Source organism: Prionailurus viverrinus, chromosome A3 (genome assembly GCF_022837055.1).
Source record: "Prionailurus viverrinus isolate Anna chromosome A3, UM_Priviv_1.0, whole genome shotgun sequence".
Taxonomy (NCBI): domain Eukaryota; kingdom Metazoa; phylum Chordata; class Mammalia; order Carnivora; family Felidae; genus Prionailurus; species Prionailurus viverrinus.
Window position 1 is genome coordinate 111,030,835 of NC_062563.1, and position 21,434 is coordinate 111,052,268.

The 21,434-nt window shown below is 35.5% G+C and overlaps 1 protein-coding gene across 2 annotated transcripts in view; it reads left to right on the forward strand.

Annotated features, from left to right (window-relative positions):
- STRN (striatin) overlaps nt 1-21,434 on the forward strand; it is a 100,391-nt gene that overhangs the window by 24,363 nt on the left and 54,594 nt on the right. For both annotated transcript variants that reach the window (XM_047852469.1, XM_047852470.1), the window contains exons 2-3: nt 6,859-6,962; nt 14,871-14,944. In XM_047852469.1, coding sequence (XP_047708425.1) covers nt 6,859-6,962; nt 14,871-14,944 — 178 coding nt within the window. The remainder of the gene's footprint in view (nt 1-6,858; nt 6,963-14,870; nt 14,945-21,434) is intronic.

Genomic DNA, 21,434 nt, shown 5'->3' on the forward strand with positions numbered 1-21,434 from the left:
AAGTAAACTGTATTATTCACTTTTATTTTTCAAGGATTTCTCTTGTTATTTGTGAGTTTATGCTCAAACGGAAAGTGAGAAGCTTAGATTGGTCAAGTTTTCTCATACTTCAGATTTTTGCAAAAGTGAGTGCTCTGCCCATTGCAGATGAGCAAGAAACAACTGAAAAGTGTCCAACCCAAGCTAATATTTTGCGTATTTTTCTTTTTTGAATATGCTTTACAGTGATTTCAGTTTTGAATTTGAAACCTTTTAAGATTTAGAGTACAAGATAGTTTAAATGGTTTCAATAAACTAAATGGTACATTTAAAATAATTTGTTTTTAGATATTCCTGTGTGTGCAGATAAACCTTAGATATAGCAGGTTTATATTCCTTATATATGTCCTCTTGACAAATTGGAATTGGAAAGTAATACAGAAATTAATTTTTGTTTACCATGTAGACTTAAGTTGTAAAATATCCAGTTATTGCTGTTTTTATGTTTTTTATTTCTAATGGTTAGGAAATGAAGACCTAATTTTAGGTAAATAATGTAAAATCTTAATAAGGCTTGTATGCGTTCTAACTTTTATTTTCCTTGAAGGTAATTCCAAAGTTTTCTTTTCAAAAATATGTGCCATTACCATTAGGTTTCCCTGTACACATAAATGGATGTATGATGATTTACAATTTAAAAAATATTCTATCTGTAATACTTGAAAGCTATTTTCATACTTTATCTACTTGATCATATTGAATTTACTTCATTTTTCTACTTTTTTTCTTAAGATTTCAATTGCATGTCATAATCTTTTGTTCCTGGAACTCTGGAAAGTTCAAAAGAGTTCACTCCAAGAATGTTGAGGTGACATTAGTGAAGGCAGAAGTGAGAGTTTTAGAAAGTAGGCAAGTTGTAGCTTACGTAGTTCAGAGAGAAGTGAACCGATGCAATGAAAAATTCAATAACTGAATGCATCACTTCCATATTACTGGACAGTATCAGAATATATTTGCTCCCTAGAAATCTGTCTCTCTTCGTTTAGAAGGAATTCTGCTATAGTGGTGTGCAGGGAGAACTTTTAAGGGGCCCTTTGGACAATGTATTGTCTGTCATATCCTTGTTGTAATACTCCCACTATGTTGCATGTGTGCCTTGAGTTTTCCAGGTGGTGATTCATTTATGGTCTTGGACTGTCATCTTAGTTCATTTGTGAGAATGCCGTGCTCTTTAGGGGCATAAACTCAATCTCTTGGTGCTTCTTTTTTTTTTTTTTTTTCTCTTTTATAAAAATAATGTATTTGGATTGAAACATCCAAGACCAAGTGTACAAACTGGTGGCTTGTGGAGCCAGATCTAGTGAACTAGTTTGGCTGTAATCGTTTTAAGTTTTTCAGTTAAGGGACTTTTATGCATAGTAACATGCCTATAGGACAGCATTCGGAAGGCATAAGGAGGGACATGTACATTTAAAGGTAGTTTTAACTCTATTCTTCTTTCTCTCAGCCACCCGGTTGTTTTCTTTGAGGATATTCAGAATGGATACATATTTGTGAATCATTCCAGAGTATTACTTATACAGAGAAGCATAATAGTATATTTACCTTTTTTTTTTTTTTAAACCAAATGGTTGCAAACTACATACGTTGTTCTGTGTTTTGCTTTTATTTTCATTTAATCTATCTTGGAATTCATTCTATATCAATATAATAAGAACTGTCTTCTTTGTAACAAATGCGTAGCTTTCCTTTGTATAGATGTAGCCCACTTTTTTTCCTATTTTCTTTGTTTTTTCCTTTCTTCCTTCCCTTCCATTCTTTCTTTCAGTCTTTTCTTCCCTTCAGTCTCCGTCTTCCTCCTGCCTTTTTCAGTTAAATAATCCAATTCAAACAATAGTATCTTACCATATTAGAAAAACCTTTACCTGGGATTTACCTTTTATTTTGAAAGGGTAGAATTTATGCCAGTTATTATGTTTTAGATTCAGGTGATTTTTATAGAAGAAATTAGTCTGTCAGAACATGTGTTTTCAGATCTTTTGTTTCTAACTTTCTGAGTAGAGTTTTCCAGAGGGAAAAAAATTTAAGACATTGGCTTTTTCTTCCTCTTTTTTTTTTTTTAAAGATATTAGTTGAGGACCTGATTTTCTATTAGTTTTATTCATAATTAAATGTAACCAGTTCCCTGTAGATGGACATTTGGATTATGCATACATTTTGGGGTGTAATTTTTCAATATATCATTTCACACATGTGCAAATATATTTGAAGGGTAATGATCTAGAATTAGAATTGCTGAGTAAAGAGTGTGTGCATTTGCAGAGTGGATGGATGGTACCAAATTGTCCACTGTAGTGAAACTGACAAATGCCTTTTTCCCCTGACATATTGTTTTATTACATTATTGAACTTAGTCTGATAGAAAAGGGGAAATCTGATTATAATTTCAATTGGTATTCTCTTACATGTGACGTTAAACATCTTTTTAATAAGTTTGAGCTTTTTGTATTTCCTTTCTATCAATATGTCCTTTGCATGTTTTTCTGTTGAGTCCTTGGAGTCCTTGATTTTTATCTTATTGGTAGGTGCGCTTACTATATTAAGAAAAGCAAACTCTTGTGATTTGTGATATGACTACATTTTCTATTTTGTTTTGACATTTGTCAAAAAAAGAATTATCTTATTTCTCATAATAGTTTTTCAGTAACTTTTTAATTGCTCTATGTGTAAATATTTTTTGAGATAAAATTTATTAGTCTTTTATGGCTTTGGGTTTTGTTTTATCCTCAGAAAGGCATTCCTAACCCTGAGATTATTAAAACAAAAGCAAACCCTACCTTTTTTTCACATACTTCGGGGTTCTTTGAAAAATTTTTAATATTTTGATGTGAGAAATATTTTCCAGATAGCTGCCCATCAACATTTATTGAATAATCCATGTTTCCCCCAGTGATCTGCAGTGTCCCCTTTAGCTTATACCAAATTCCTATATATATTAGGTTTTTTTTTTTTTTTTTTGATTGCCCATACCATAGCTCTCTGTTCATGCATCAGTACCACCATTTAAGTGACTACAGAAATATGTTTTAAAATATTTCAGGAATTTTAAATAATTTGTTTATTTTGCTTATTTAGTTTTCCACTTATACTTTAGAATCATTGTGTGCTGTATTCTTTGCATGGCTTTTATTTTTTTATTGAAAGATTTATTGTAATCAGCTTATTTTTGTTATTATAAATAGGATTGCTTTCTATAATTATGTTAACTTTTTATAGAAGCTCATTCGTTTTAATTTTTTAAAACTTTTTTAAAGTTTATTTATTTATTTTGAGAGAGAGAGAGAGCATGTACATGCATGCACAAGCAGGGGAGGGCTAGAGAGAGGGAGAGACAGAATCCCAAGCAGGTTCTGTACTCTGAGCGCAGAGTTCAATCAATGCAGGGCTCGAACTCATGAACCAGTGAGATCATGACCTGCAAGAGTTGGATGCTTTACCGACCGAGCCACCCAGGTGCCCTTTATGGGTTTTAATTTATTTTAATACGTAGCCAATTTACTAAAATTCCTCTATTTTCTTAAATACGTTTGTAGTCAGTTTCCTTGGATTTTCCATGTATCCACTTGTATCATTTGCAAATAATGATGATTTTATTTCCTCTTTTCTGTTTTTAAACATTTCTTTCTTGACTAATGGCATTGGCCACCACCTCCAGAATATGGTTAAATATTTGTGATGAAAAATGGACATCCTTGTTTTGTTCCTGATTGTCAGTACCTCTTGGGTTTTTCCATTATGCATGATGCTAACTTTGAATTGAACTTGTATCTTATCATATTAAGGAAGTTGGCATAGTGTTTCAAAATTAAGAAGAAAATTTAGATCTTGTATTGACAGAACTGTCGCAAGGGTAATACCCAATTAAAAAAAATTTTTTTTTTTAACATTTATTTATTTTTGAGAGACAGAGTAAGAGCGTGAGCGGGAGAGGGGCAGAGTGAGAGGGAGACACAGAATCCAAAGCAGGCCACAGGCTCTGAGTTGTCAACACAGAGCCAGATGTGGGGCTCGAACTCACAAACTGTGAGATCATGACCTGAGCTGAAGTCGGACACTTAACCGACTGAGCCAACCCAGACGCCCCCACAGAAACCATTTGAGGACAAGTTGTCAGCTAATCTGATAGCCTGTTGTTTCCCACCAAATACTTTAAAAGTGTTTATTTCCTATAAATAAGTACTATCTTATGTAACAACATATAACCATCAAAATCCGGAAGTTAACACTGGATATATTACTACCATCTAATCCTCAGACCCCATTCATGTTTCATCAGTTGTCCTAATAATGTCCTTTTATAGCCAAATCCAGTTTAGAATCATACATTATACTTGGTTTTCATGCCTTTTTAGTCTCCTTCAATCTAAAACAGTCTTTCCTTGACTTTTATGACCTGACACTTCTGAACATTACAAGAAACCTAATGTAAAATGTCCCTCAAGTTGAGTTTGCCTGTGTTTCCTTATGATGCATTTCGGGTTATGCATCTTCGGCAGAAATACCACAGAGGTGTTCTGTGATCACCAAGAAATAACACAGATATTCCTGTTAATCTTTTTTGTTTTTCTTTCCAGGTAACTCTATCTTCTCTGCAATCTTTCTCTTTAACAGTTCTGGGTCTTTTATTTTTATTAAATATTTAATCCAATATGTGAATTGACAGGAAGATGGAGAAGCAAGTGTACTGGGGAACACAAGGAGTGGTTGGTGGGTTCAGAAATGAGTCACAGTAAAGACTTTTCCAGTATTATGGACTGAAGTTTGAGAAGCATCCAGGGACCACGATGGAGACAGAAATATAAAACTCGCCGAAGGATATATAATGGAAGACATTGATCGTTGATGTTATTATTACTTTGATTACATAATTATGCTGATTAGATTATTATTTTTATTAAAGCCATTTTGAAGAGTATGAAGAATTCTATGCCAAAGCACTGTTTGGTCAAAGCAGTTGGACTATCATATCCTTTTGTCAGGACTTCCATTTTTGTCAGCTTTAGATGAAATTATTATTATGCTTACATAAAATAATGATTGCCTTGTAGAGTACATAATTTCAAAAGGTTTTATGATCATTAAGTGTAGGTAGTGTAGATATTTGATGCCTTTTCCTTGTGTATACAATTGTTTTTGGACGATTTTTAATTCAATAAGATGAAAATAATCCTTTTAATTGCAATGTAACTTTTAAAAATATATAATTTATTGTTAAATTGGCTTTCATGCAACACCCAGTGCTCATCCCAACAAGTGCCCTCCTCAATGCCCATCACCCACTTTCTCCTCTTCCCCACCCCCATCAACCCTCAGTTTGCTCTCTGTATTTAAGTCTCTTATGGTTTGCCTCCCTCCCTCTCTGTTTGTCATTCCTCGCCCCCTCGCCCCCACTTCCCTTCCCACATGGTATTCTGTTAAGTTTCTCAAGTACCACATATGAGTGAAAACATATGGTGTCTTTGTCTGACTGACTTATTTCACTTGGCATAATACTCTCCAGTTCCATCCACGTTACTGCAAATGGCAGGATTTCATTCTTTCTCATTGCCAAGTAGTATTCTGTGGTGTATATAAACCACATCTTCTTTATCCATTCATCAGTTGATGGACATTTAGGCTCTGTAACTTTTAAGAGCTTACTGAAACGAGAACAAAAACAGCACTACCTTCATTTTGAAAGTTATAAGATGCTTGGTGAATTGGATTTTATGTTCATTATGGCATTGAAAAACCAGAAAGGAATGTTATTCAAATGGAGTAGAAGTAAGTTTAGTGGCTCACTCACTAAACCTTGGTTGGACAATCCACAATTTCTTAGGGATGTGGTAAGGTCATCATTAAATACAAGTTATTGCTTGTTAAAGCACTGTGGAAATATAAATAACATTGTCATCTGGGTGAATGTAATAGAAATGGGAGGGGAAAACATGAGAACAGTGAAATTGATATAGCAATCCTTGAGGGCCCTTAAATGCCCTATGTGTTACTTTAACTAGTTAGTGTTTGCAACACAGTTTCAGTTCCTTAAGTGGAAGTTACTATTTCAATTCTACATGTCTTTTTAGATATTCTGGAGAGCCATTCTGCCCAAGCTGTGTTTCTGAAGACATGAGTTTTACAGTTTGTTTACATATTAAACCGTAGGGTTTGTTTTTGTTTTTGTTTTTTTTGTCTTTATTCCTTGGAGGGGCTAGGAACCTCTGGAGGGCCATTGTCTCTGATTTTCCTTTTTTGAACTTTCACTTTTTACCCTGCATATTAAATCTATTAAAAGGAGGTGGGGTGAAAGGTAGGGATTGAGAAAAGGCAGCTACTTTTCATTTGTAGGGGAGGTCCAGAATAAAGTCTTTCAAGACAATCTGAAATCCATCATAAGATTTAAATATGTAGTGAAGCTGTGAGAACTGTTACTTTGCGATACTATTATAAGAACTCATGATTTTATTTTCCCACTTTCCCCATCTTCATTTTTTATAAAAGAGAAATCCCCTTAATGCCACAAACATTTGAGCAAACTATACTGTATCCTTTGCATATGTCTGCATTTATATTGATTGTTTTGGATTATGGACTCTTAGAGGATATACATTACCTGTTTTAACATCCCTAGTCTGAAGTAAAATGTGTATTTAAAAAAAAGTTTTTCCCCCTTGCAATCAGTGCCTTTCTATATGCTTACATATTTTGTGACATATATGTAAAGGAAGCATATTTGCCTCTAAGTGCCCTATCTTCCAAGGGTTCTTTCTTCAGCTGAGTTAAAAACTTTTTTTGTTTGGTCCAAACTGAGTTTTGTCTTCTTCTTTTTTCTCTACTCAGGCCCAGATTGCCTTCCTTCAGGGGGAAAGAAAAGGTCAAGAAAATTTGAAGAAGGATCTTGTGAGGAGGATCAAAATGCTGGAGTATGCTCTTAAACAGGAAAGGTAATTCAGTGGGATGGAAGGCTGTGTTCTCTTTAAAGACTGGACTAATTTTTCTGTTATTCCTAAAACAAATCCAAATGTTAATACTTTATACTTTTGAATTACAAAAATAGTACCTGTAATGCACATTCACAAATGGTTGTAATATTGAATGTTATCGTGACTGTTTAATGGTCATGAACAATAAACTGATTTGTATGATTTTTTTTAAAAGTTTAGCAACATTTTCCCCCTGCCCTGTCCTTTCTAAGGAAACTTATGTGCTTCCTGAGCTGTCATGATCCATTTCTTTATGGGATTGAACTCGTTTTTGAGTTGTAAAGGAAATTTCTCTAATGCCTTTTCCTCATCATCTGGTATTCAGTTCGGTGTATTTTCTTTGGGGAAAAAGCAGACTGGATTGAGAACTTTTTCTAGACTTTTTTGGTATTTTGTTCCTTTGCTATGAGTTATTCATATCTCTCCAAAAGTGAATCTTCTCTTTCTATGTTGCTAGTGTTTAACCTCGGTTCACAGGGAAAGGACAATAGGTCATAGATGAGAGTTTAGGAGATTTTTGTATGAATTATAAGTGTATATGTTATAACAGGTGGTCTTTGGAATTTTTTGTCAGCAACATGAGACAGTTTTTTTGTTTTAGGTAATTGAGTACTTGATAGGTGATACTGAAATTCTCTATTTTGCTTGTTTTGATCACATGCTTTTCTCACTTTTTTTTAAGTTGATGAATGGGCTGTTTGCAAAACTGTCATAAAATAGCATTTAACAGATAATATTTATGGATATCAAGAAATAGATTAAACTTTACTAGAACTCATTTTCACCTTTATGTGAGATCTTTAAATGGCACAAGAAATTGAAAACACGTTGACCTCTTGGTAAAAAAGAGATGATTCTTTTTTATTCCTTGAGAGGTTGATTGAAAGCTGTATTGGAGAGATGGTGTGGGTGAGGAACTACTTTTAAAAGTGTGCAATTTTGGAATATTTGAGATTTTAAGCAATTTAAATTACAGGTGTCATCAAAGAGAAAGAATAATAACATTAATGGCAACTTTATTAAGTACTGTGCACCAGGCCCTGAGGTTTAAAAACTAAGTAACTTGAGTAAGTAGAGTTGCAAAGTTGTAGTACAGCTGTGATTCAGATCCTGCAGGTCTGTCTGATTCTGAAGTCTGTACTCTTTACCATCTATCATAATACAGTAGAATTAAAATATACAGGTACTCAAGTAACCAAGGATATTGCATGCGCGCGGCGTGTGTGTGTGTGTGTGTGTGTGTGTGTGTGTGTGTGAGAGAGAGAGAGAGAGAGAGAGAGAGAGAGAGAGAGAGGCCCTCCTCATTAAATATAGTCATTGCTCTATCCATCCAACTTAAGCACTGTGCTGGAGCTGAGTATAAACAAGGTCATTGTCCTTGTCCTTAAGGGCTCAGAGTAGCAGGAAACAGACTTGTAAACCACAAAAGTGCAGTGCAGTATCATGAGTGCTATGGAAGATGTCTGTACAGGGTACAGTGGGGTCACAAAGAAGGGAGTGGTTATTTGGATCTGGAAGGTAGAAGTAAGTAGAAGTGAGGATGTAACAAGAGGAGGTGAGACTTGAACAGCAGGTGTTTGCCAGATAAGCAAGGTTCAGGAAGTAGAGAGTGTATGTTTGGCAGGGAACAAAGCAGTTTGGTGCGTTCAGAAATTTACAGTCACGGTGTATGGAGGAGGGTAAGATGTTAGTTGTGATTTGATAAGTGATAATGATAGATGTGGGCAAGAACCAGATCATGGAGAGCCTAAGGAGTTCAAAATTTTATCTTACATATAATAGGAAACATTGAAGGTTTTTCAAAACCTTTTATTATAAAATTTCTCAAGCTTATAGAAGTTTCAAGAACTACATGCCCTTTACCCAGATTCACCAGTTGACATTTTGCTATATTTACTGGTATGCTCATTCTGTAGACATACTGCTTTTTTCCTGGATCATTTGCTACTTAGATGAAGACATTATACCCCTTATGCCTCTAAATACCTCCGTATATATCTTCTGCGAACAGGGACAGGGACATTCCCTTTTATAATTACAACTCATTATCAAAATTAAGGAAACTTAGTGTTGATATAGTTCTATTGTTTAATATAGCCCATATTCATATGTTCTGGTGATGATCTTTGTAGCATTTTTTTTTCCACCAAATACCCCAGTAATGATTTTTGTAGTATTTTTTTCCTGGTCTAGGAATGCATGTTGCATTTAGTTGTTGTGCAGTTGAAAGGAGCATGGAATAGTGTGAAGTAGATTTTAGAAAGATCACCCTGACCTCAATATGGGGATGGACTGGAAAGATCTGTTAGTAGAACCAGGAAGATTCTAATAGTCTAGGATGAGAGATTATAACATAGTAGCTGCTAGAATAGAAGAGGCATCAGCTATGAAACATTTTAAGTAGAATCCATAAAAATTGGAGATGACTGGATATAGGGGATGAGGAAGAAAGATGATTCAAGAATGATTCCCAGGTTCCTGGCTTGAGCGAAAGTTTTGTTAAATTATCAAATGAATTAAAGATTAAGAAATGGGGGTTGAGGGGCGCCTGGGTGGTTCAGTTGGTTGAGCATCTGACTTCGGCTCAGGTCGTGATCTCACAGTTTGTGGGTTCGAGCCCCGCATCAGGCTCTGTGCTGACAGCTCAGAGCCTGGAGCCTGCTTCGGATTCTGTACCTCCCTCTCTGCCCCTCCTCTGCTCGTGCTCTGTCTCTTTCTTTCTCTCTCAAAAATAAATAAACATTAAAAAAAAGAAAAAAGGGTTGAAAAGCAGATATGAGAGTAAGGCTCATGACTAGAGATGTATACTTGGGGCTCATTAATACTGTGGATAAAGTTGCAGGAGTAGTTGAAACAAGCAGTTGAACAAGTTCAACAAGTAGTTGAAACAAGTGTTGTGGGAAGAGAAGAATCAGCCAGAACCACAGGAAATGGAAAAGTTTGAGGAAAAGGGAGAGGAAGAAGAACCAGCAAAGGAACAGTTGGAGAAGGAAGGAGAGAGCAGTATATTGCAAGCAAGCTAAAGAAAGTGGGAGTTTGACAATTGTAGATGCCACACCGACTCTAAGTAAGCTGTAACCTGAAAGTAGTCAACCAGATTTGCCAGGTCAGAGCTTGTAAATGGCCTTGCCAGAAGAGCTTCAGGGAGGTAGCAGGAACACAAACCAGATCACAGGGGTTTGAGGGGTGAGAAGGTCAGATAAAGTGGAGACAGATATAGTCGCTTATTTTTTCAAGTAGTTTGACTTTGAAGAACAGAAGAGATAAAGAACTGGCTGGGTCTAGGGAAGACATTTTGTTTTCTTTCAACTAATGGAGTTCTCCTGGAAAAGATTTTGTATCTTCTGAGATTTATGGAATAATTTGAGGTTATTCCTGATGCTATGGCACTATTTAAGTGTAATAAATTAAGGAGTAACAGAGCATTTCTTTGTGGATTAGAGTCTTAAACATTTCAGTTCTTTAACTCTGAAATTATTTTTCTAATGCCCTAACGCCAGGAAGTTTTACAGATTTTGGAGTTGTAGAACATTTCAGTTCTTTTGATTCTGAAATTATTTTTCTAATGCTTTAAGCAGAGAATTTTTAAGAAGTTTTTTTTTGAGGAAAATTTGAAACATAAATGTAAAGAGAGTAATATCTTCTATATACACCCCCAACCCTTAGCAGTTAATGTTCCTGTCAGTCTTGCTTCATCCTGATCTATTTTAGAACAGCAAATTCTAGACGTCTTTTAACCTGACACATTGTCATTTAACCTGACACACCTAAGTGTAAGGATCATAATTTAGAATTGCTGTGTTATTGATTTTCTAAGTAGTCCCATTTAAAAAGATCCAAAATTAAGTGAAACTGAATCTTTAACATTACAGAAAGATTACTCACCTAGCAATGAATTTATTTAAGGCATTCCCTAAAGTATAATAGAATATGCAAAATGAGCAAATGTATATCTAATTTTTCAAGAGTACACAGTGTGCAATTCAAGATTTACTCAGGAACTTCTATACTGAAAAACCTTAAATACTATATAAAATACAATTCTGAAACATTCCATTTTTCCCTGTTTCTCTCTTACATCTGCACTACTGTAAAAACCCATATGTCCTCTTTGCCTGTAATAATTCCATATTCTAATTCATCTTCCACGTTCACAGGATTCACTTTTTGAAATACAGATTGTTCTATCCCTGCTTTAAAATATCTAGCTAATTTCCAAGTTCTTTTTTCTTTTTTATTTTTTTATTTTTTTTTATTTGGGACTTCAAGTTCCAGATTGAATTTTGTTTTTTCCTTCCCAAGTTCTTAGTAGAACCTTTTACAGCCAGGCCCCTTTCTAGTCCTGTACACACACACACACACACACACACACACACACACACACACAGATTTTTTTTGACCCATTGTGTATTTTTCCCCCACTTTTTCTTCTGACAGAAATACTCTTCATCAATTTATTTGACTAAAAACCACTGGCTTTTTAAGGTTTAGCTAAAATCTCTTATGTTACCTTCTTTTTGGTAGCTCTCCTTGACACCACCTTTGACAGAATTAGATAATCCCTTTTCTGAATTCCTATAACATTTGATGTAATGCATAACTCTTTTTTTAAAAATGTTTATTTAGTTTTGAGAGAGAGAGAGCGCAAGCGGGGGAGGGCAGAGAGCGAGGGAGATACAGAATCTGAAGCAGGCCCCAGGCTCTGAGCTGTCAGCACAGAGCCCCATGCGGGGCTTGAACTCACTAAGCATGAGATCATGACGTGAGCCGAAGTCAGACGATTAACCGCCTGAGCCACCCAGGCGCCCCTGATATGACTCCTAACTCTTAACACAATGTGCTGTAGTTATTTTAATCTCTGTCTCTTAGGCATCTCCTTGCTCCGCCCTAAACTGACTGTAAACTGCAGGTCTTTCCCATCAGCCAGCACAGCACCGGACCTGTCATGAGAATTCAGAACCTGTCTGTTGATTTAATCAAGTTATTCTGAGCATGAACATTTAAAATGTGATTTGGATGCTATGTCATATTCCTAGCACATTATAATAGACTTTGAAACAAAAGTATAATGGGACTTCTTTAATTATTATACAATTTTTATGCTTTTTTAACCCAATAAAGGCCAGTTGGAAGGCCTAGCCACGTATCGTACGTAGAGTTCTTAGATGGGAGATCTGCTATTTATTTACAATCTGATTTAGACAAAAAGATTAGGGAACAAGAGGATTGGTAGGTAACACAGATCAAGTATTAAAACTGTAGGAAACAATATGAGTGAATTTAGCATATTGGCTTCAAAAGGAATGTTACTAAGTTGAGAATAGTTCTGGAAGTAAATTATTTTTCAGTGAATTTAACAGTTCAGTAGAGAGACCCTGCTTTAAGGAAACACAGCCTGTGGTAAACACAACAGTTCTTTATTTATTTTGTCTACTTTTTTTTATGAAATGTCAGTTTATAATATGTTGTTTTTGTTACGTATATTGTAAAGAATATTTTCTGTTCCCTTTTTTACATAAACTCTGTTGCAGTTTTTCCTAAGACCACTAGAATGCACTATAGTGTAGTATTTTGCGTTTGAAATGTTTTTCTATATATGTATGTAAATGTACTCCATAATATTTTGTTGATACTTTTATTCTGCCCTCAGACCAGATACTTTCAATTGCTATTTGGCTTCTAGGAGGTATTGTTATTTTGTTTCATTGTAGATGAAAAATCTGAAACTTGACAGTTACATTAAGAACCTTATTTACTTTCTGGTAACTGTAAGTAAAGTGGCTTTAAATATCACTGTCTAATAATCAACATTATTACAAATACATTGAAATAGACTAGGAAATGTTTAATCTGGTGATGAAATCTTTGTGAATCACAGAAGCATTAGGAATAGAGAAAAACATACTCTGGTTAATTTGGAACAAAAATATTTACTAAAATTAAAAAAAAGAAATATATGCATATTGTTAATTAAGCAAATAATACAATTTGGTCTCCTTTATGTATCAGTTCATTGATTTCCTTTCCAAAAGGAAATCTTAGTAACTAATGGCTTATGTATTATGTATCCTTCCAGAACTCTTCTATGCATATTAAATGTATATAATATACATATATAAAGCAAATATCCTTTTTAAATTTCTAATGGGTATATATTATCACAAAACATTTTATACATATGTAAAACATATAAAGACTATTATAAAATCTATTCATATACCCACCATCTACCTTATATAGAACATCAGCTGTTGTAATTTTCATGTTTTCTTAAGATTCCCCTCTGTATAAACTTTGATTTTTCTGTTGTAACTGCAAATGAATATGAATCCAGTACTTTGCATGTTTGAGCAAATAATTTTCCTTTATATCATTTTTGAAATGATACTGAAATATTGAAACTTTAAATATTAAATATTGAAATATTGAAACTTTAAATTTAAATATTGAAATATTTAAACTTCTTTATGTTAAGTACTCAATTAGTTTTATAAAAAAGTTAACTTTCAATCTGGCTATATTATCCCTTCATTCCTTCTTCATTACTTTGGTTTTTCAAATTATTGTGTAACCTTTTTACATTGAATATTACAAGTGGTCTCAATATTTTGGGGAAGCAAACCAATCAAAATATAGAAGTACACGAAGTAAGTATGGACATTTTTGTTGACCTTTACAATTTTTACCTTATCTGCATTATTTTTCTGATCTCAGATGATTAAATCTGAGATAGTGAAATCAGGTTAGACATAAATAATTACATTTAGCTAGCTTTTAAAGGGAAATAGATAAGAATTTCTGTTTATAATTCTTCCTAATTGCTTCCTGAAAAGGCAAAGGATATCTTGACTATTAAAAAAAACATTTATTCATTCCTACTGCAATAGCTTATTCAACATGAGTGATTTGGGCTGGTTCCCCCTCCCTCCTTTGGATTGTTTACTATAATGCATACTTGGCAAATCATAATTGCCTGACAAGGCAAGGGGTATTACAGATGATTCAAAACACTTTTTGGGTATAGTTGATACACAATGGTACATTAGTTTCAGGTGCACAATATAGTAATTCACCATCTCTATATGTTATGCTATGTTCACTACATTTGTAGCTACCATGTGTCACCATACAATGGTGTTACAATATCATTGACTATATTCCCTGTGGTGTGCCTTTTATTCCTGTGACTTATTCATTCCATAACTGGAACCCTGTATCTCCTACTCCCCTTCACTCATTTTGCCCATGCCTCCAGCCCCCTTTCCTCTGATAATCCTCAATTTGTTCTCTGTATTTGTAGGTCTGAGTCTGCTTTTTGTTGTTTACTCATTTGTTTTTTAAATTTCACATATGAGTGAAACCATATTTGTCTTTCTCAGTCTGATTTATTTCACTTAGCATAATACCCTCTAGGGTCCATCCATGTTGTTGCAAATGGCAATATCCCATCCTTTTTTATGGCTGCATAATATTCTATTGTATATACATACCACTAGATGACTTTTCTTTTTAAATATGTAAATTTTGAGAAAGGTTAGTCTTCTATAGGCTTATTTCACAATCCAAACTTATCTACTGCTTTTATAGTAGAATTGTACTTTGGCGATCATCAAGAAAATTTGAATACTATAGAAATTAGAATGTTATATCGTTCATTTGTAATTATACAAAGATTTGTGGTTCTCAGTGTTATTCTATTTGTTATGATGGCACTTGATGGTATGACAACAATAAAATAATAATAATGACAAGCACTTTTTATTACTACTTTGACACCATGGAAGGCTATGATGACTACTCCTATTTCATATCCTAAAGTTAATTTAAATATATTTTAAGATGGTTTGTATTTTCTTATTTCTTTGTTAGAGCCAAATACCACAAGTTGAAATATGGGACAGAATTGAATCAGGGAGATATGAAGCCTCCAAGCTATGATTCTGGTAAGCTAATTTTAAAGGAAGTTTAAGTGATTAAAAAGAAGTTGATACCTAGTTTTTTTGTAGCAATAATACTTATGATGGCAAGTTAATTTCTAATTATTTGCATATTAGTTATTTTTTCTGACCTCCTCATTTTTGGCACTAAACATTTAGTGTCATTTAGATTATTTTCCAACACCTTCCTTCCTTTTCCCTCTTCCCCTTTCTTCCTCCTCGTCCTCCCATTTTCTCCTTTGTTCTCCACTTACTGGAAGGACCAGAATTCATGGAGTAATGCACTGACATAACTGTGTCTTGTTGGGTTTCCCTGATGTTAATGGGAACTTTGAGATGTGCTTTTTAAAGTACATCATGCCCTTGAAATCCTGAGAGAAAGAGAAGGGATGATGGAGTTCAAAGACTTCTCAAATACAGAGAATTCCTAATCTCCTCAACCTCATCCCTCAGCTGCAGGTGCAAGATTGTTTTTGGACTCTCTTACCCATGAGAGTTTTCTGCAGCCAGACCATCTTTTAACAGCTAAAACTTTTATTATCTTTTGTGTTATTTCTTCTTTTTTCTTTTCCTGTCTTTTCATCCCTACAAAAATAGCACTTTGTAAGCAATCAGATATTAAGGAATATAGATGTAAATGACACATTAGTAGGTATAAGGGATAGTAAGAAAAGTTGTTCAAAAGTTACCATGTTTCAAATGAGAATGTTTTGACATAATTTCAGATTAAATTTCAAGATCAAATACCTGATCTCAATTATTGTTTATATCATTTGCTGAAATACATGCCTTGGGCTAGGTGCTTTGTGTATATTAGCTTCAGATAGTTACTCATAAAATAGTTACTCGTAAAGATGACATGGCTCTAATTTTACCTAAGTGAAATTTGAACTCCGAGAAGTGGAGAAACTTGTACAAGGTCACACAACTATTAAGTAATGGGAATATGGATCTGAGCCCTGGTCTGTTGACTCGAAAATTCACATATATATTTTTTAAGTTTATTTATTTAATGTATGTAATCTCTATACCCAGCATGGGGCTTGAACTCATGACCCCAAGGTCAAGAGTTGCATGTTTTTTCCGCTGAGACAGCCAGGTGCCCCATATGTACAGGATCCAAAATTCATATTAGTCCTATTTTGCTACACTGCTTTTTTTTTGTTTATTTATTGTGAGAGAGAGAGAGAGAGAGAGCGAGAGAGAGAGCATGAGCAGGGGAGGGACAAAGAGAGAGAGAATCCCAAGCAGGCTCTGCACTGTCAGCGCAGAGGCCGATGTGGGGCTTGAACTCACGAACCGTTTGATCACGACCTGAGTCGAAATCAAGAGTCTGATGCTTAACCACTGAGCCACCCAGGTGCCCCAACCACACTGCTCGTATATTTGACAATGTATGAAAAAAAATTTACAAAGTAAGTTCTGAACGTGCCACTGATTTTATAATTGAATTCAGTGTACGCATTTCCACAGCTGAATATTGAGTCCTTGAGATTTAGAGTGGTACCAGTTGATCATTGGCTCAGTTTTTTTGCTTTGTTTTTTTAAATTGTTCTGTCTTACTCTGGTGTCTCTTCTTTTGACTTGAGATACACTTAAATTAATTTTTTTTTCTTTTTTTAAATGTAGGCTATTTGTCAAAGGCTGTCCTAAAAGTTACCTTGTCTGATTCACAGAAGGGATACAATCAGTACTTTTATATAAAGTAGTTTATTTCCTAAGTTTTCAATACTAATTTAGGAGTAAACTTTTAATTTAGTTAATGTTTTCAATATTAATTTAGGAGTAAACTTTTAATTTAGTTAATGTTTTCAATATTAATTTAGGAGTAAACTTGCACCTAGTAAAGGTCTAGTTGCAATATATACAACATGTTTATAAGTAAACAAGTGGCTCTAGAAGAAGTTTGACTTTTATGCGTGTAAGTTCTTAACTCTGCCCTGACACTTTAAATACCTGCGGTATTAATCTTTCTGAGATTGTTCTGTTCCTTATCTGAAACTGGGAAAAATAGAGGAAATAATTCCTAACTTTCAGGTTTATTTTCTTAGTATACAACACATAGTACCAAGGGTGATTTCATCTACTGATCTTTCAAACTATTTATTTACAAATATTAAATATGTAGTGCTTGTCAGACCTAGCACCAGATTCAGTGAATGAGATAACAGTGCCTTACTGGATTTTTACAGGGGAGATAAGAAAAAAGTGATTGCAGTAAAATGACCTGTATAATGGGGAAGGTAATAGGTGTTAAGAAGCACAATAGCAGGGGAACCAAGTCTAGGCTTAAGCAGTCAAGAAAGGCTTTTTTGCAGGAAATGAACAGTTAGCGTCTGAAGGACAAGTAAGAACTGGCCAGGGAAAGTGAACTTACTAAATTATTGTTGAATGAGAGGTAGGAGAAAGACAGAGGGAAGATATATGGCACATTTGAGAAATAAAATAACCGGCTAGTAGAGGAAGGCTGGGGAAGGAGTGTTTCTAGATGCAGCTAGAGAGTTAACCAGAGGGGCAGATGGTAAAGTATGTTACACGTGTCTCGTAAAATATGTTAAGGGTTCTCATTTTATCCTAAGAGTTTTGAGAAGGCACTTGAAGGATCTTAACTCTCGTGATCAGATTTGCTCTTATACCCCATGGGCGGCAGGTGTAGCAGGCATATGAGAGAGGATCTGGATGGGTGATGGGACACACCTGGCTGAGTGTGGAAAGCTGCCTTCGCAGGGCACTGACAGTGGAGATGAAGAGGGTGGGTGTGTTCAGGAAGTACTTAGGAAGTAAAATCTGCAGGAATTCGTTCTTGTTTCTACGTAAGGGATGAAAAACAGGGACACTCAAAACTCAAAGATGGCCCCCACACTGCCAGTTTTGCAAACTAGTTCAGATGTAGATTTGGAAAATGATGGGTTCACTCTTGGATTTATTTGTCAGGCAGTCAAGTGAAGCTGGCTGGTAGACAGCTGGCTGTGTGGGTCTGAAGCTCCAACCAGAGGTCTGGGTTGGATATGTAGATTTGAGAGGCCTCAGCATGCAGTACCGAGGGCACTCAGGTCGCTGGAGAGGAAGAACTCACCCAGGGACTTAAGGCACAGTAAGAGGAGGACCAGGATCTCTAATACAAAACTGGTAGAAGAGTAGAAAGCTGGAAAGGAAACTGATAAGAATTATCTTAATGGTGGGAAGGAAACCAGGAGAAGGGAGGGATTTCACAGGAAAGGACTCTACAGCACTGTGAGTAATGGCCAGAGGTTCTGAAGAGTAGCCTTAAGATTTAGTGATACATGGGTCATTATTTTGGGCAGTTTTAGGAGAAGGGTGAGGGCAGAAACAAAGACATGAATGGAAAATGAAGACTCCATGTAGTCATCTTTCAGGAAGTTTAGATTGTGAAGGTGAAGAACAGGGACAGCTGAAAGGATCCATGGGGTCAAGGAAAGTGTGTGTGTGTGTGTGTGTGTGTGTGTGTGTGTACATGCGTGCAAGTGTTTCTTAGAAGAGGAGCAAATAAAAAGGAAAGAGAAGAGGTATTTAAAATAGGAAGGTATCTGAAGAAGTGATAGGGACTGGATTCTGAATTAGCTGGACAATGCTGGGAGGAGTATGTCTTTTATTGTTCCCAAGAACGAATGTAGAAGTTAGGTGTTGGGTTTGTGAGTTTGGGTTTCAGTTTGGTGGTGGGTATTTAATATGATAGCTTTATGTGTAAGACTGGATTATCTGCTAAGAGTGTATGACAGGTTTAAGAAAAGTAGAGAAGGTTTAACATAATAGTGAGCAGGAGGACAAACTGATAACAAATAGTAGGATTGAGAAAAGCTAAGGGTCCAGTCAAGGTGTGTGATCATGAGTTTATATAGAAGCATTGGTTTACACCCTTGACAGCTTGGGTGGAAGTTAAGTAGGATGAAAATAGTTAATAATGGAATTCATTGAATTTATGGAGAGACAAAAGGAAGGAGTAACTTGAGGATATTGGCTAAAGAGCAGTTGCAGTGATAGACCGTGAACTAAGACTAGGGAGGGAAGGAAGTGAAGACAAAAAGGAGGCTAATGGGTAAAAGTAAGGGGATGGGCTGTTGTCTGGAGCAGGCCAGCACACTGGTGTCCCGTAAAGGGCCAAGTAGTAATGTTTGGGCTTTTTAGGCCATATGTTACCTGTTGCAGCTACTGAGCTCTGACATCCTAACATGAAAGTAGCCACAACACAGAAATGAATGAGTGCAGCGGGCCACGTTTGACCTGCAGGCTGTAATTTGCTGGCTGGCCCCTGATCTGAGGTCCCAGCTAAATGAAAGAACTAGTGAGGTGGGAGTATGAGCCTGAAGGATATGCTCAGAGAGTGAGTTTGCATCTGTGTCTGTTCTTCATAATGACAGGATCTGAGGTCTGACAGCTAGAGAGGGTGGTGGTTGTGGGGAGCCTAAGGTGGATCACCCACACGAATGTTAACTGCTCAAGGTGATGTAAACGTTTGGTTGCAGAGGAAGCACGTAAGCCTCGTTCTGAGCTTTATCGAGGGATTCGTAGGTGACAGTGATGAGGACAGTGACGAGGAGAGGGTCGAAGGTGGTGTGTTCACCACAGGGTAAACTTTAAAGAAGCAGGAATTTTCCTAGTGCTTGATCTTTTATCCATTTATACTACTTTTGTTTAAACTGATAATCCAGACATTTTCTGAAACATTTTTCACTGTAAAATTCGTTTCCTTTCTGCCTTTTTTTTTTTCTTCCCTGTTTTGTTCTATTTCCAAACCTTCACATTTCTGTTTTAGGAGAATATTACCCCAGATTATGTTAATTTTATTTATCTTTCCATAGTTCAGTTTCTTCTATTTAATATTAGAAGGTAGGTACTTATTAAAAATAGAATATTTTTATCCAGAGTGACAGATTCTACCTTTTCATCACGATGTTTAAGACCATTTACATTTCACGTGACTATTGATATGGTTAGATTTAAAGTTCCCACCTTGGCTGTTTGTTTTGTTTGTTCAGTCTGTTCTTTGCTCCCTTTTCCTTTTAGATTTCTTTTGGATTCATCTAGTTTTTTTTGTTTTTTTTTTGTTTTTTTTTGTTTTTTTACGGTTCTATTTTCTCTCTTGCTCACTTATTAGCTATAACTCTTTGCTGGTTTGGTGGTTGCTTTAGGGTTAATAGTATACTTCTTTTTTTTTTTTTTAAACCGCCATCTATCTTTGAGTGACAGTATACCACTTCTTTTGTAGCGTGAGAACCCACGTATTTCCATTTCTCTTTGGCAGTTGTTCTCACATATTTTCTTGTATTATATTATAAGTCACACACTACTATCATTATTTGTCGAAGCAATCGATTCTCTTTTAAAGGGATTTAAATAATACAAAAAGTATACATTTCCAGTGCTCCTCATTCCTTTGTGGGGATCCATATTTTCTGGCATCATATTCCATCTGCCTCAAGGGCTTTTATGTATCCTGTAGTATGGGCTGTTGCCGATGACTTCTTCCAGCCTTTGTGTGTCTGAAACATCTTTGTTTTGCTTGCTTGCATTGTTTCTGATGAGATACCTTCTATCAAACTTATCTTTATTCCTCTGTATGTAGAATGTGACCTTTTTCTCTGGCTGCTTTGAAGAGTTTTCATTTGATCATTGGTTTTAAGCAATTTCATTATGATGTGCTATGGTATAGTTCCCAGGTTCTCTCCCCACCCCCCCACCCCCCCCATTATATTTCTTGTGCTTGGGATTTGTGGAGTCTCTTGGATCTGTGGGTTTATAGTTTTCATGAAACTTGGAACTTTTCAGCCATCATTTCTTCAGATACTGTTTTTTGTTCTCCCTCCCTATGCTGTGATCTAGAAACGCTGTCCAGGCAGTGAGCGGGAATAATCACAGGGCTCACCGTGCTTCTCTTCTCTCAGGGATCATCTTCCTCTGTTGCCTGATGTCCAGTGTCTTAACCATGATTTCATCTATTTTGTTTTGTACTTGTTACAAGCAGGAGGGTAAATTGGGTCCCTCTTCTCCAACTGCACTGGAAGTACCACTCAAGTACTTTTAATATTACCAAGCAATTCAACTCTTACCACTTCAAATAAAATCCTCACTTTTTTTGATGTCATTTTTTTTTAAACTTGGTAAGGTAAGAGTGAATCTGATAGTTGATTGAGAGAACTGTGAGTTTTAACTTGGATAAAAGAACGGTGGGAAAAATTAGGTTCTCGTGTACAGAAGTTTTTTTTTTAATCCAAGACTTTAAAAAAAATACGTTACCCAGGGAGTCAGATTTTATATCAGTATACAAATACACTTTTTTTCTTAAAGAGGGTGAAGATGCATTCTTATTTGATTTGGCTTAATTTATTTTTTATTAAGATATAATTTACATAAGCAAAATTTACCTTTTTTAGTGTTTTCACAAACATATATGGTCTTGTTCCTACTACCCTTCTTCCCCACTCTAATCGCTGAGCAGCCGCTAATCTGTTTTATGTTCCTGTAGTTTTGCGTTCTC